We start from the raw sequence: 15,581 nt of genomic DNA, 5'->3' as shown, positions 1-15,581 counted from the left end.
TTTATTGTGAAGTACATATACATTGCCTCACTCGTGAAGACACTGTGATACCCAAATTCCTCAAGGTTATCGCAATCAGAGTACGCAAAATTTTCAACAATGTAAAACCTGAAAGTTGAATAACAGAATAAAACAGTAGAGATGTAAGATGGATCTGTCCTCAATTCTGACATCACATTACAAAATGATTGGTCCATCTAAACTCTAATAGCTAGAGAGGTTCTTAATTTCCATCCTATAGAAGAGTAATAACATAGGCAATCTGATATAAAACTTTTGATAATGCAACAGAGATGACTTATAACTCTCAAGCAGTAGCACCACTTGCACCCTTCCCTTTCTTTTTCTGTAGCTTCTTCATGTAAAACTCCAGTTCCTTACCCTCCAAGATGTAACTGTCAAAAGTTAAATAACAAATGTAAGTAAGTGATAGCTGCAAGAATCAAGCATGATAGCTACTCCCTTCATTCCGTTCCAATTTACATGGCAAAGTTGAATAGGCGTGGAATTTTAAGAAAGAAGACTCTAGAAAATTGTGGTCATAAATGTGTCATAACTTCGTTATAAGCTTTTGAGACATCTGGTCTTAACATTTCATCACATTTTTCTCATTAGGGGTAACGGAGAGTTAAAATGTTCCCAAATTTAGAAAGCTGTCATTATTTTTTGGAACTTACTAGAAAAAAATGTTGCCACATAAACTAGAACAGAGGGAGTTCTATATATCCTACAAGTCCAAAGTTAAAGTTCACAACTAATAGATTCCAAAAGAAACATAAAGGTATATTCAAGACCAACAATACACTCTTGTCTAGATTAACAATTCTATATCAGGGTTTATTTGGATAAAAAATAGATACAAATAGTTAAATCCTTATCAACAAGGAAAAGATCATTAAATCACATATGAACTTAGTTTAGCCATAAAAAATCAGCAACAATGCAAATTTCACTCTCATAGCCAAAGAAAATTTAAGATACTACAGACCTCCAATTCAAAGACTGGCATCTAAGTTAGCCTGGGTCCAAATTTTCATAGTTTAAAAGATGTCTACAAATTCCAGGAGAATTTAAAAACAATTTTGGACTTCTATCTGTCGTTAAATGCATGACATCAAAGGTAAAACCTTATTTTTTTAGCAGGTCAGTAAAGTGAAATGAAGAGACTGCAGATTTGAGCTCGACAGTTTTCTACAAAAGACCAAACCTAATAGAGAAGAAAACTCGTACCCATCAGCACGACCACATTGCCCAGGTCGTGAGGAGATTGCAGCCAATAGACGACCACTAGCAAATTGCTCTTCAACATGTGGGTCGATCTTACGATCCTGTTGACGCTTTTCCAGCTTTCTTTGGACATGGTTACTTTTCTTCTCCTCAGTAACAGCCTCAGGAGCCTCCTGTGAACCAATCAAATAGAAACCATCACATAATGCACTGACACTCTAGGCCAACCAAATCAGTAGAACACCACGCTGTAAACATATACTACGACAAAATTCACCAGAAGTGACATTTGAAAAGATAATTTTCCTTCACAATAGAAGGGAAAGAAGTCTTAAAAAATTTATTTAACACAAACAATTATGAATGTCCATTTGCATGAGCAGCAACACTTATAGCTTCACAGATGCTCAAGCAAAACCTCTTACAATTAAGTGTGTCAATATTGCATTTCAACCCAATAAACTGTACCATAAATTGATTATCAAATCAAAAGAAGTGGATCACCATGCATAAAAGAGCCCACATAAGATAAGAAAAGCATTCATGCAAATACCTCTCCTTCCTTCTTGGCGGCACTCTTCTTCTTGCGACCAATTTCAACACCATAATGCTGGAGATACCACTGCTTAAATGGAGCTGCATCAACTTGAACAATTGCACTCTTCACTAGAGTTTGTGTCCTAACCAACTCATTGTTTGAGGCGTTGTACACCACATCCAATAAACGGGTCTTCCTAGTAACAGCTTCACTGCCCCAAGAGTAGTTTCCAGTGTCCAACCTCAAAGCACGCCACTTCACATTGCCTCCTCGGACCCTTATTCTCCTAACAGTCTTAGCATTAGGCACCAGCTTTGTATTTGCAGACTGTCTTCCCATCTCATACCTTCACAGTGACAACAAATCAAAAGTCAATGTCATAATGTACACCCAAATGAAATTATATCTATGGACAGACCAAAATAAGATTTTGGGAAGACCTAGTCTAAAGAAAAAGACTAGGACTAACTCATTGCAATCATTTAACGAAAGCCACAAATCTCTACACCCAAATGAATTTACATTTTTTCTTTTATAATGGTCCAGCATCAAACAGTAGGACATTCAATAAATTAAACACGCTCAATCCCAAATTAATTTGGATCAACTACATGAATATCCTCATGTAGCATCCATTTCAGCTATTTCAAAAGTAGGACATCCAATAAATCAACTACACTCAAATCACAAATTAGTTTGGTCCTATGTACCCATTCCACTACATTCGAGTCAAAATAGTTGGACAATCAATAAATCAATTCTGCTCAATCCCAAGTTACTCTTAGGCCTCATTTGTCAGCACTTATTGGAGGTCTGAATCTGAATGGTTCAGACCTTAAGCCATTAAGTGCATTTGTTTGCATTAAGATCTAAGCACTTATTGGGTCTGAATAGGTGTTAACAATTAAGATCTTGAATCAAGTCTCAATATCATTAAGAGGTATTTCTGTATGTAACTTTTTTATCACCCGCTTCAACCCCAACCCTCAACCCCACCCGCTCTCCACGCCAACCCCACCCCACTACCTACCCTCCACTCCAACCCACCACCAACCCCAATCCCACCCCACACCACCAACCCCACCCTCCACCCCACTCACCACCCACCACGACTACAAAACATCTCCACCATTACTAGTGAGCATAAATATTTCATTTTTTTATCAAATAATATTTTTTTATTAAATTTGTATTTATTTTCTACTATTTAGTTACTTTTTAATTTGAATTGCATATTTATTATGTTTAAATAAATACATTATGCATATTCAATATATCAAAACTTAATCATCATCACAGAGACAACATCTTAATGATTTATGTGCATTCGATTCGTACGTCTTAATCTTAATGAAAACAAATAAGGCCTTAGTGGGCCATATAAATCCTTTGCATGCATTGCATTGTATTCATCTCAAAATAGTAGAAAATATTTGATATCAACTACACTCATACCAAAGGGTGGACCGGTGGACTATTTGAATCTTTTGTATCCACTGAACCTATAATCAGGTCCAAACTAGTAACATCAGATTGGGATAAAATAATGAGATTTTCAAGGTGGAACAGAAACCTAATTGTCAAGTCAGAACACAAGCAGTAGGACAGTCCACAAATTAAATTCACTCAGTCCCAAATTAATTTGGCTCAACTATATGAATCCAAAAGTAGGAACATCAGAAATCAACTAAACTCAATCGCAAATTAGTTCAATCGACTCTATGAGTCCTATGTACGCATTCCACTACTTCAGGTCAAAATAGTTGGTCATTCAATAAATTAATTTTCCTCAATCCCAAGTTACTCTTAGTGAACTATATAAATCCTTTGCATACATTCCACTGTATTCAGCTCCAAAATAGTAGAAAATATTCAATAAATCAACTATGTTCATCCCAAATTAGTTTGGTCGACTATATCACTATTAGGTACACATTTCACTACATTCAGGTCAAAATAGTTAGACAATCAACATTGCTCAATCCCAAGTTAGTTTTAGTAAACCATATAAATCCTCTGCATCCACCATTTTATTCAGCTACAAAATAGTAGAAGACATTCAATATATCAACTACACTCAACCCAAATTAGCCCAGATCGTCTATTTGAATCCTCTGTATCCATTAAGAGCCCGTTTGGATTGGCTTATAAGTTGCTTATAAGCTGTTTTCTCACAATTTCATGTTTGGCTGGCCATTAAAGTCATTTTGTGCTTAAAATAAGCTCAAAAAATAAAAGAATCAATTTGACTTACATCTAAAGCAGCTTATAAGCTGCTTAAAATAAGCCCATCCAAACAGGCTCTAAACTATAATCAGAAGCCCAAACAAGTAACATCACATTGAGATAATGAATAAGCTACGAAATAGTAGAAATATTCAATATATCAACTACGCTTATCCCAAATTAGTTCAGATAGACTCTTTGAATCCTCTTTATCCAACAACAACATACCCAGTGTAATCCTCTGTATCCATTAAACTATAATCAGGTTCGAATTTAGTAACATCAGACTGAGATAAATCAATAATTGTCACTTACTTTCTCTTCTTCCTCCATGCCTTCTTCTTGCCTCCAGTGGCACGTCTCTTGTGCATCGAATCCCGAGAGATACCTATCACATACCATATCACATTGCTCTTTTAAGCTTTTTTTCTCGCAATTTCAATCGAACAGAAAAAAACATACGATATCAACGAAGATAAAATGAAACATTGCTCTTTTAAGCTTATGCTCTTGCAATTTCATTAGAACGGAAACAAACATACGATATCAACGAAGATAAAAAGAGACATTGCTCTTTTAAGCTTATTTTCTCGCAATTTCATTAGAAGAGAAAACAAACATACGATAATCAACAAAGAAAAAATGAAACATTGCTCTTTTAAGCTTATTTTCTCGCAATTTCATTAGAACAAAAAACAAACATACAATATCAATAAGGATAAAACAAAACATTGCTCTTTTAAGCTTATTTTCTCGCAATTAAATTAGAACAGAAAACAAACATAACGATATTAACAAAGATAAAATGAAACATTGCTCTTTTAAGCTTATTTTCTAGCAATTTCATTAGATCATAAAAAAACATACGATATCAGCGAAGCCGAAGAAAAAATGAAACATTGCTCTTTTAAGCATATTTCTCAAGATATTTTCAAAAATATACAGCTTTTGAAATTATTTACAGAAGCCCATTTATGCTAAACACACACATGGCCTAAATATTTTCAAAAATAGACATAGAGCATAATTTTCCCTATTTTCTCGCAATTTCATTAGAACAAAAAACAGGTACACCAACGAAGATCAAAATGAAACATTGCTCGTTTAAGCTTATTTTTCTTGCAATTTTCATTATAACATTAAACAATCATACAATATTAACAACAAAGATAAAATGAAACATTGTTCTTTTTAAGTTTATTTTCTCGTTTAAGCTTATTTTCTCACAATTTCATTATAACATAAAACAAACATACGATATCAACGAAGATAAAATGAAACATTGCTCTTTCTGGGCTTATTTTTCTCGCAATTTCATTATAACATTAAACAAACACACGATATTAAAATGAAGATAAAACAAAACATAGCTCTTTTAAGCTTATTTTTCTCGCAATTTTCATTATAACATTAAACAAACACACGATATCAACGAAGATAAACTGAAATATTACTCTTTCTAGGCTTATATTTCTCGCAATTTCATTATAACAGAAAAACAAACACACGATATCAACGAAGATATAAATGAAACATTGCTCTTTCTAGGCTTATATTTCTCGCAATTTCATTATAACATTAAACAAATACACGATATCAACGAAGATAAAATGAAACATTGCTCTTTTAAGTTTATTTTCTCGTTTAAGCTTATTTTTCTCACAATTTCATTATAACATAAAACAAACATACGATATCAACGAAGATAAACTGAACAATTACTCTTTCTAGGCTTATTTTTCTCGCAATTTCATTATAACTGAAAAACAAACACACGATATCAACGAAGATATAAATGAAACATTGTTCTATTAAGTTTATTTGCTAGTTTAAGCTTATTTTTCTCGCAATTTCATTATTGTACAAACATACGATATTAACAACGAAGATAAAATGAAAGCTAAAAGGATCAATTTCGTTACCCATTGTTGCCGGCGATGAACGATTCTAGGGTTCCGATAATTGTGCACTGCGATGGTGAGGCTAAGTGAGATTCACTGGGCTTTTATACCAGTTTTAAAACCCTAGCTGTAATTAAATACCGGTTTTGTCCTTGGTTTACATTTTAGTCCTTGTTGTTTACCGTCTAATTTGATTGAGTCCTGCATTTCTTATTTATTCCAATTTGGTACAAATAATTTATTTATTTATTTTTGAAAATGTGTGTTAATTATTATTCAAAAAATCAAAAGCGAGTACATCATAAATAAAAGATGGTGGGACAGACCTCCATTTCATCGGACCAAATATAGAAATAGCCGCTCTAGCTAAAGCATGAGCAAGCTTGATTCGTTGATTTTCTAACTAGAGAAATAGAAATTAATTGAAAACCTTTCATTAGTGACTTACAATTATAAACAAGAGAATCAAAATAAGAATTATTTGAAATGTTTCCTTCGAGAGCTTGATGAACTAGCCGATTATCTGTCTCCGTCACCACACGACTATTAGCAAAGTCGCTCTTCAACCAGCTGAGAGCTTCTTTGAATCTCAATTTTGAGTAGTTGGTGATTAATATCAACATAGTTGCATATGTCTTATAGTTTGAATTACTATATTTTTTATTTCCAATCTGAATCTCGGAAGAATCAAATCAATGAAGGAAAGGCGATACATCTGCATATTCAAAAAAACACGTCGTAATTTATTTTTTACCATTCCCAAGAAGTAATTGAGTAAATCATTGACAGTAATTCCACGAGCATCGAAAAGGAAGAGTAAACTCCACTAATTTTTAACGCCTGAACCATGATAAGAAATAAGTCGATAAAGTATAAATCAATTTCAAAAATTCGAAAGCGGTAAATGCGCAATATGTGACTCAACGTTCAAATTAGTTACTCTAGTTGAAATTTAACTAGTATAATACCAAAACTCATATAAGTATGGTGCCTTTGATTTTGCATGAATAGAGTGATTCATCACCATAAAGAAGTGCTTTTCATTTCTTGATTTTCGCTTCAAGCCTCATGGACCTTATCGTTTCTTTGCGCCTTTCGCTTTTAAAAACTGGATTTTATGACATTCATAATCTTGCACTATCAATCAACTTTGGAGTACCAAACCTTTGTGTGAAAATAAAAGAACAAAAATACTTCGGGAGAATTAAATTGCAACTCAATCTCTTCCCTTGTTGATCTTCATGTATATTTTAATTCAAAAGTCCTACATAAAAGCAGTATAAGGGAAAAATATTTTAGTTGATCTCTAGAATTTCATTATTCTTCTATTCTATAGTTGAAAAGAACAAAAATTTAGCAAAAGTGAAACAAGGTGTTTTTTTGATTAAGCACCGGTGTCCGAGTCTCTTTGAGCTCCCGACTAATCCCGGGGTGCAAGGGGAGTTTCCGCAAGTGCACCACGGGTAATTCAAAATTGTTTGCACCTGGCACGGGTTTCGAACTTGAGACCTTGAAAGGGAGCACCCCAAGGCTCAAGTCAATTGCCACCAGGCCTAACCGCTTGGGTAAAACAGTGTGTTAATTCAACCTAACCGCTGAGCAAAAAGCCTATTTTGCTCGAATTTTTCAAAATGTCATAAGATCCTCCCAAAGTAGTGCATTTTTAGAGGACCCAACACAGATGCGGCAACATTTTTGAATCATACATGTTGAGGTTTGTTTTGACTTGTATGGTTCTTTATTTTGTAGGTTCATGTGTTTTTTGCTATGTTGCTCAAATTTTTCAAAAATGTTGGCGGGTGCGTGTCAAAGCCTCCAAAAGTAATGCATTTTTAAAGAATCCGTCACGGGTGCGGCAACATTTTTGGAGAGTCCGAACAACATAGCAAAAACACACAAATCTAAAAAATAAAGAACCATACAAGTCAAAACAAAATTCAACATGGATGATTTGAATGAAGCCAAAGTCTATTTCATGTGCAATACAGTCCCATACACAAACATAAAGCTTCAAATACATTGTTTACAAAATCTGCAAGTGTCAAATAAATCAAAATATTCAGTACTTATTTGATGGGATCCTAAGTTGGTATCCCTAATTGTTTCACACTAGTAAATCAAACATGATCTCACATACAATCTGAAAAGAAATGCAAATCCCAGAAAAAAGAGGGGAACTATAAGAACAAACACCGGCAACTTTGCCGGTTACTCTAAGTGAACAAAACGTTAAAAAAGAGAAAAAAGAATATAAAAAATGACAACTCTAACTCTCAACATAGTACCAGAGGTACTACTGATCTTATCGTGGGGTGCACAAACACATCAGCTACAATAGACGGTATCATGTATACCTCTGCAATCTGATATACATCTCGATCGAGTGCTGAAAAACGAGCCTATTGCTTTTACTATATTGATACTTTCAGCCAATCGCCTTGCTAGCTCTATAGATCAGTTTTCTTATATCCGAAATATATATAGTATAGCTATATATTGTGAGGGGTACTATGAACATCAACTTCAACTTCTTTCTCTTAAGTCTGTTCTCCTAAGTATCTTCAGATATCCAAATAACGAAATCTTCTATGCTGCAATTCCTGGAAACAGTAAAAAAGAAAAGATGAGTTTTGTCTCAATTCCTGAATAATAAATAGCATTCCTTCAAGAATTTACTTGTGCTGGAGAAAGATAATATATGTACATCACGTTCTTTTATGCATCCAACCGCAAGTTTAACAGAAATGATCACACACCGGTATCATATATCTCTAATTGAAGACAATCTTTTTTTTGTATATACTTGAACATTGTGTCCATGAGATAGAACAAGTTTTGTTGGGAGGCGAACCATGAGGTATCAGGTTCAAGTCTAGCGGAGACAGACAAACATTAGGTGATTTCTTCCATCTGTCTAAGCCTTGGGGGACAGAGTTACCTAGCACCTGTTGCTGGTGGGAGGTAGCAAGTATCCTGTGGAAATAGTCGAGGTGCGCGAGCTGCCTCAGACACCACGGATATCATTAGAAAAAAAAAAGTTTTGTCAACAATCTCCACATATGAGCAAGGCTGAGTTTGCTGTCAGTTGAAAATAGTGACCCCCATACCATGCAGGATCGAGTACTGCCCTCCTAGTCACTAGTGTTTGTTGGCTAGTCTGGGTAACCCGTGACCACAGATAAGTCTCATGGCCAGGGATGGCAATGGGATCTGGAAAAGGGAGGAAAACCGTATCCCGTCTCACCCCTACCATACCTTTGTATATACATATAATATATGAGTGTGTGCAGGCACGTGTGCGTGAGTGTGCGCACCCATGCCTCTGTGTGGGTGCATGTGTACGCCTGCACGTACAAAAGTAAGGGTGCAAGACGGCATTTTCTATATGTTTTGACTCCTCCAAGCTCATCAAACTTCAAATCTTCTGGTCAGAAACTTTGACACTAAGGTTTTACATTTCTTATAAACTGAGCTCAAATTTTGAACCAAAAAGATAGTACTATCAGAAAGGATACACTCTTTTTGTATACTACTGTGCCTATATTCTAATGTGTTTCAAGCTATGATCCTGCCAAAGAAAAGGATCTAGATTCCTAAATTTTAAGATTCGGGGGTGCTACGGATGTATAAAATTATAAGGAAAATAACTAAATCTATGCCTAGAAATAAAAACAAAAATAATTTTTTATGTTATGTTTCATTTATAATTAAATATTAATTAACTTGAAACTCTTCTAGATTAATAAGTGTCCACTCTTCAAGAGCTCTCCGTTTCTTTCAATTTGGCCTCAAATTTTTTCAAATTGGTCCATGGATTTCGTCAAAGTATCCAATGTCGTTTGACTAGATCCGAAGAATCCGATGTCTTTGACATTTTTGTGTAGCTAGGGTAGCAATAGGTTTCAAGCTGTAAAAGAAAAGGTCTGAAATTTCCGTCCCAAGTTATTAGTTTAAGAAACAAAGGAAGACTTTTGAAATTGTGGTCTAAAAGAAACTTCAGACATTTTTGTGTAGCTATAAATCATGTAAAAGGGAAATTTTAAAGTTAAGTTGTTTATAATAATAAAGGAAAGTGTGCCACATAGATTGAGACAGAAGGAGTAATTTTTTATAAAATGATAGAGATTAAATCTAGAGGACTGCTGTTTACATATCTGTATAACCAGTATCAGGAAATAAAACAAGATATATCTCAAATTTCAAAGCAACATACTCGAAAAGACAGGCTCATGGTCAAACTAAGAAATGATGGAATTAATTTATCAAATTAATACCAAGGGACACGATTGGAAGTACACCCCCGGTTTCAACTTATGTGTCTTAGTTTGACTGGCACAGAGTTTTAAAAAATAAACAAGACTTTTGAATCTTGTGGTCTTAAACTAAAGATATGTATAATGTACAAAAATGCCCTTTAATCTTCTGCTATTAATTATGTCATGTTGGATGTTGAAATAAAAGAGTTGCCAAATTGGAAAAGAGGCATTCTTTTTTAAACATGCTAAAACAGAAAGTTAAAAAAGCATATTGAAACGGACGGAGTATAATGTTACCTCTATTCGATTGTCTATTTGCAATACTATAATTTCCGATATAATCCTCAGAATCTTTAGCTGAAACATCTGCTGGATTTCCAAGACCATATTCACATGAACTAGAACCATCTGCATCAGAAGAAACACCTTGCCAAGTTCGATCACCATACACCGAAGCACCGCCCCGGAATTGATCTCCATAAGACCCCTCGTAAGTAACACCAGTTGATACTGTAAACGATGAAGTTGTAGCAGGACCCGCTGCATTGTTTCTTCCAAGTCCTCCAGATCCCAGCCCATAATTATTCCCACCACCATATCCAGAAGAATTACCACCCGGAGCAGAAATAAGAGAACCCCAATTAGCACTGTTATTCGCGAAGACGCCATAATTTCCACTTCCGGACCCCACAAATGAACCTGGCCCACCAGAATTTGCTGAAGTGTTGAGGCCAAGGCCAATATTTCCCCATAAATTCCTGGTAGGGGAGCTTAGAAAAGAATCCCCTCTATTTCCGCTTGTGCTATATCCAATAGGAGTAGGACTGTATCTGCTTGAATTTCCACCAAAATACGGGTTCAGTATTCGCCCATAACCAAGATTATTGTTAAAGTTGGACGCTCCTGCAAATGTAGGGCTCAAAGCTGGGTCCAAATTTACACCCATTCCATAAGCTGGAGAAGCAAACTGAGAGAAACCAGCACGAGCACCGGCAACTGGACTAAACCTTCCATCCATGCGGACCCCGTATCCTCCAACCGATGCTAGATTATACCCCTGAGCAGCATAATTGTTGAGGATATTGTTGGCTCTATTGAGTCCGTAATTGTATCCCACGAGCGGGCTGCGGGGGCCCAGTGCGGGAGATAGCTCCTTCGGCACGGCCCGCTTTACTTCAACCATTTTACCATTTAGTTCATGAAAAGTCTTATACAATGCCCTATCAACTGCTTCTTCCAAATCATAAGTTATAAATCCAAATCCTCTTGGCCTCTGAGTATTATGGTCATACATCACTACGACATCTGTAATTGTACCAAACTGATCGAAATATGTCTTGAAATCACTCTCGGTAACGGTAGATGCTAAGCCTCCTACGAATATCTTTTTTGTGCGTCCAGGACCTGGAGATCCTTGAATGCTGCTATTGTTTCTATTTATTATTTGTTGATCATCCCTAGGAACAGCCTTCTTTGCCTCAACCTGAAATAGGAAGCAACTTATTACTTGTAGAGATGGAGGTGACTATCAATTTGATAAAGAGCCTTTGAAGTGTATACAGTCAGAACTCTCTATGACAACATTTCACTATAACAACCAAGTTTTCTTTGGAACCGATTTTCATGTTATATTACACTAGATGTTCTTTATTATAACAATGTTTCGATATAACAATCAAAAAATACAAGGACAAACAATGCCGTTATAAAGAGGTTTGACGTTATAAGTTTTATGTAAACAAGAGGTCTCTATCAATTAGCTGTTGCAAAAGTATAACCAATCATTTAGCATAAACTTTCCATTACAGCTTTCCAGCAGAGGCGGATACAGGGTGTCGGTACCGGTTCATCTGAACCGAGTACTTTTGAAGTTAAACCTATTTTTACGTGTAAAAATTCACTAATATTGCGATAAATAGTAGTTAGGAACCCATAACCTTAAAAATATAATGGTTCAATGATAATAACTTTAAAGATTGAACCCATAAAGCTTAAATACTGGATCCGCCTCCGCTTCCCCGTCAAGTTCACATTTAGGTAAACTATGATTATTTAACTTGTGAGTTGAGTACAGTACTCTAATCTCTCCGATGAAATACTACAATAACACCTATTATGGCTCCATATTAAACTAGTTGGGGTCGGCTTTATGCATCCTCTATGTCCATTTCACTCCGATATCTAAGATAAACAACAACAACAACAACTATGTCTAAACTCCAAACAAGTTGAGCTCAGCTATAACAATCCTCATTGACCATGTTTCTCTATTTAAATTCATCTAAGACAAATTAGAGAGAATTAAAATGAAAAAAGGAAAAACTACCGTTCGCCCGTCAATCATATGTTTCTCCTTAACTACTCTTTCAGCAACAGTAGGATCGGCAAAGACAACAAAACCAAAACCACGAGCACGACCAGTATTACGATCCCTCATGATCACAGCTTCCACCACTTCTCCATATGACCTGAAATATTCTTTAAGACGATCCTCATCCGTGTCCCAAGAAATCCCACCTATGAATAGCTTACCCAGATCTGACTCCATCATTTCTGCAATCATAAGTTCAATGTCCACAAAAATAAGTTCAACCCACATAACAAAATCACATCTTACACGAGATAATGCAAAAAATAATACTGCTAGACAATCACTAAGAATTTGAGCAAAATTCTTCCGCTCAACACACAAAACAGTTACTTCATCCGTTCCAATTTGTTTAACTTACTTTCCATTTTAGTTTGTTTCAAAAAGAATGTCTCTTTCCTAATTTGGCAACTCTTTAATTCCAACATCCACCTGGCAAATTTAAGGTCACAAGACTAAAGGGCATTTTGGTACATTATACATATCTTTAGTTTAAGACCACAAGGTTCAAAAGGCTTTGTGTGGCTTTTCATACTTTGTTTCTTAAACATTCATTTTGGCATGTAGGTTCAAACAAATTGAAACAGAGGGGAGTACATATCTTTAGTTTAAGACCAAACTACGACAAACAAATTGAAACGGAGGGAGTATATTTATGCAATCTTAAGTTCAATATCCACAAAAATAAATTTCACCCACATAACAAAATCACATCTGATGAAGGTTTTGAGCAAAATTCTTTCACTCAACACAAAAAACATCTAGCACAAGCTAATGCAAAAACAAATATTTCTGCAATTCATTAATACTACTAGTATATTTCTTTTTGATGAAGGAAAAAACAGTTAGTATATTTCTGCAATCATAAGTTCAATATCCACAAAAATAAGTTTCACCAACATAACAAAATCACATCTAGCACAAGCTAATGCAAAAAATTAATACTACTAGACAATCACTAAGAATTGAGCAAAATTCTTCCACTCAACATAAAAAAAGATAAATTAATTCTGCAATCATAACTTCAATATCCACAAAAATAAGTTCCACCCACATAACAAAATCACATCTTGCACAAGCTAATGCAAAAAATTAATACTACTAGACAACCACTAAGAATTTGAGCAAAATTCTTCCACTCAACATTAAAAAAAAATTAATTCTGCAATCATAAGTTCAATATCCACAAAAAGTAAGTTTCACCCACGTAAAAAAATCACATCTTGCACGAGCTAATGCAAAAACAAATACTGCTGGACAATCACTGAGAATTTGAGAAAAATTCTTCCACTCAACATTAAAAAAAAAAAAAAAAAAGATTCTTTCTGCAATCATAAGTTCAACATCCACAAAAATAAGTTTCACCCACATAACAAAATCACATCTTTCACAAGCCAAAGCAAAAAATTAATACTACTAGACAATCACTAAGAATTTGAGCAAAATTCTTCCACTCAACATTTAAAAAAAAAAAACTGCAATCATAAGTTCAATATCCACAAAAAGTAAGTTTTACCCACATAAAAAAATCACATCTTGCACAAGATAATGCAAAAAAAAAAAAAAAAATACTACTACTAGACAAATTCAATCAGTAACAATCTGTATTACCAAAACTGCCTGCATCTTAATCAAATTTAATTAACAGAGGCAGATAATTATCACCAACTTGATATAACAAAATCTTGGAAATTTAAAACATTCCACATCAAAAACAAACACAAAAAAGATCCAAAATGTAGATAAAAAAATGAATTAACACAACATAAAACACACCTTATCTAGCAGATCAGGGATCAGACAACAAGTGTGAAGTGTTGGATTCAATCTATAAAGTCAAAAATTATTCCAGGAAAAAGTGAATAGTTCTCATGGCCGAACGGGCCCTTAGAATTTGAGCAAATTCTTCCACTCAATCTATAAAACAGTTATATTTCTGCAATCATAAGTTCAGTTTCCAGAAAATAAGTTTCACCAACATAACAAAATCACATCTTGCACAAGCTAATGCAAAAAATTAATACTACTAGACCAAAAAAAATAAAAAATCTACAATCATAATCATAAGTTCAATATTCACAAAAATAAGTTTCACCAACATAACAAAATCACATCTTGCACTAGATAATGCAAAAAAATTACTACTACTACTGGACAAATTCAATCACTAGGAATCTGTATTAGCAAAAATTGCCTAACACAGACAGATGATTATTACCAACTTGATATAACAAAATCTTGGAAATTTAAAACACCCCACATCAAAATACAAGCACAAAAAAGATCCAAATGTAGATTAAAAAAAGAATCAAACAAAACAAAAACAAACCTTATCTAGCAAAATCAGGGATCAGACAGCAAGTTGGAACATGGATCCTTGTATCATCAATCAAATAACAATCCAATGTAACTGAAAAAAAAAATCAAGATTCCAACAGATCAGAACCTTAAAAATTCCAAAAAAGTGTATGTATGAAGCAAATAGGAAACTTAAAGAGAAGTATATTATCATACCATTTGTAAAGATTGAACCTTTTTTTTTTTTTTTTCAAGAAACCAAATTGGGAAATGGTTAGAAACTATAACCAAGGGATCTAAAAAGAGGGGTATATAGCTATGTAGTTATTAATATTATTATTATAATTATTGGAATAAGGTGAAAACAGAGGATGTGAGTGCTCATCCTCTACCTCTCTTCCTTTCTCTCTCTTTCTCCCCAAATGTCCCTCTCTTCTTTGGTTATTTCACTTTGAATATATATAAAAATAAATACAGATAAAAAGGGGATGGAAATTCTTGAATATAATAGATTAGTATGGTGTTCGGCTAAGCTTATAAGTTGTTTAAATTAATAAGTTTCTTTTAAGTTTATTTGCGCGTTTAATAAATATTAAAATTTAAAAGTGTTTATAAGCAGTGGCGGATCTAGCACATATTGTGCAGGTTCACGGGAATGAGTAACTTTTTTACAGACAGTGTATATAAATATTACATTGTGAATTTAATTTTTATTGTATATTAACTTGATATTATTGCAGGACCGCATAAACTTCAAATCTTATATT

At 34.3% G+C, this 15,581-nt stretch overlaps 2 protein-coding genes across 2 annotated transcripts; both read right to left on the bottom strand.

Moving 5' to 3' along the window:
• Positions 1 to 90: 90 nt before the first annotated feature.
• LOC132053180 (small ribosomal subunit protein eS8-like) lies at positions 91 to 6,011 on the bottom strand. Its single transcript, XM_059445086.1, has 5 exons — positions 5,914 to 6,011; positions 4,307 to 4,379; positions 1,781 to 2,111; positions 1,231 to 1,400; positions 91 to 395 (listed from the first exon to the last, which is right to left on the bottom strand). Exons 1-5 carry the CDS (start codon positions 5,915 to 5,917, stop codon positions 308 to 310), a joined length of 666 nt encoding a protein of 221 aa, XP_059301069.1. The 5' UTR covers positions 5,918 to 6,011; the 3' UTR covers positions 91 to 307.
• Positions 6,012 to 7,885: 1,874 nt separating this feature from the next.
• Positions 7,886 to 14,403, bottom strand: LOC132053178 (heterogeneous nuclear ribonucleoprotein 1-like). Its single transcript, XM_059445083.1, has 4 exons — positions 14,293 to 14,403; positions 12,475 to 12,701; positions 10,446 to 11,631; positions 7,886 to 8,492 (listed from the first exon to the last, which is right to left on the bottom strand). The coding sequence occupies exons 2-4, from the start codon at positions 12,697 to 12,699 to the stop codon at positions 8,479 to 8,481; spliced, it is 1,425 nt and encodes a 474-aa protein (XP_059301066.1). The 5' UTR covers positions 12,700 to 12,701; positions 14,293 to 14,403; the 3' UTR covers positions 7,886 to 8,478.
• Between the last annotated feature and the right edge of the window lie 1,178 nt (positions 14,404 to 15,581).

Source organism: Lycium ferocissimum, chromosome 4, assembly GCF_029784015.1.
Source record: "Lycium ferocissimum isolate CSIRO_LF1 chromosome 4, AGI_CSIRO_Lferr_CH_V1, whole genome shotgun sequence".
NCBI lineage: Eukaryota > Viridiplantae > Streptophyta > Magnoliopsida > Solanales > Solanaceae > Lycium > Lycium ferocissimum.
Note: the sequence above shows the minus strand (reverse complement) of the source record. Positions and strands in the feature narration are given on the sequence as shown.

Coding starts and splice junctions, on each gene's coding strand:
- LOC132053180 (XM_059445086.1), bottom strand. Junction 2,112..4,306: donor GCATGGAGGAAGAAGAGAAA/GTAAGTGACAAT, acceptor GTCACTGTGAAG/GTATGAGATGGGAAGACAGT. Junction 1,401..1,780: donor CCGCCAAGAAGGAAGGAGAG/GTATTTGCATGA, acceptor ATTGGTTCACAG/GAGGCTCCTGAGGCTGTTAC.
- LOC132053178 (XM_059445083.1), bottom strand. CDS start 12,699: ATGATGGAGTCAGATCTGGGTAAGCTATTCATAGGTGGGATTTCTTGG. Junction 11,632..12,474: donor ATATGATTGACGGGCGAACG/GTAGTTTTTCCT, acceptor TTCCTATTTCAG/GTTGAGGCAAAGAAGGCTGT.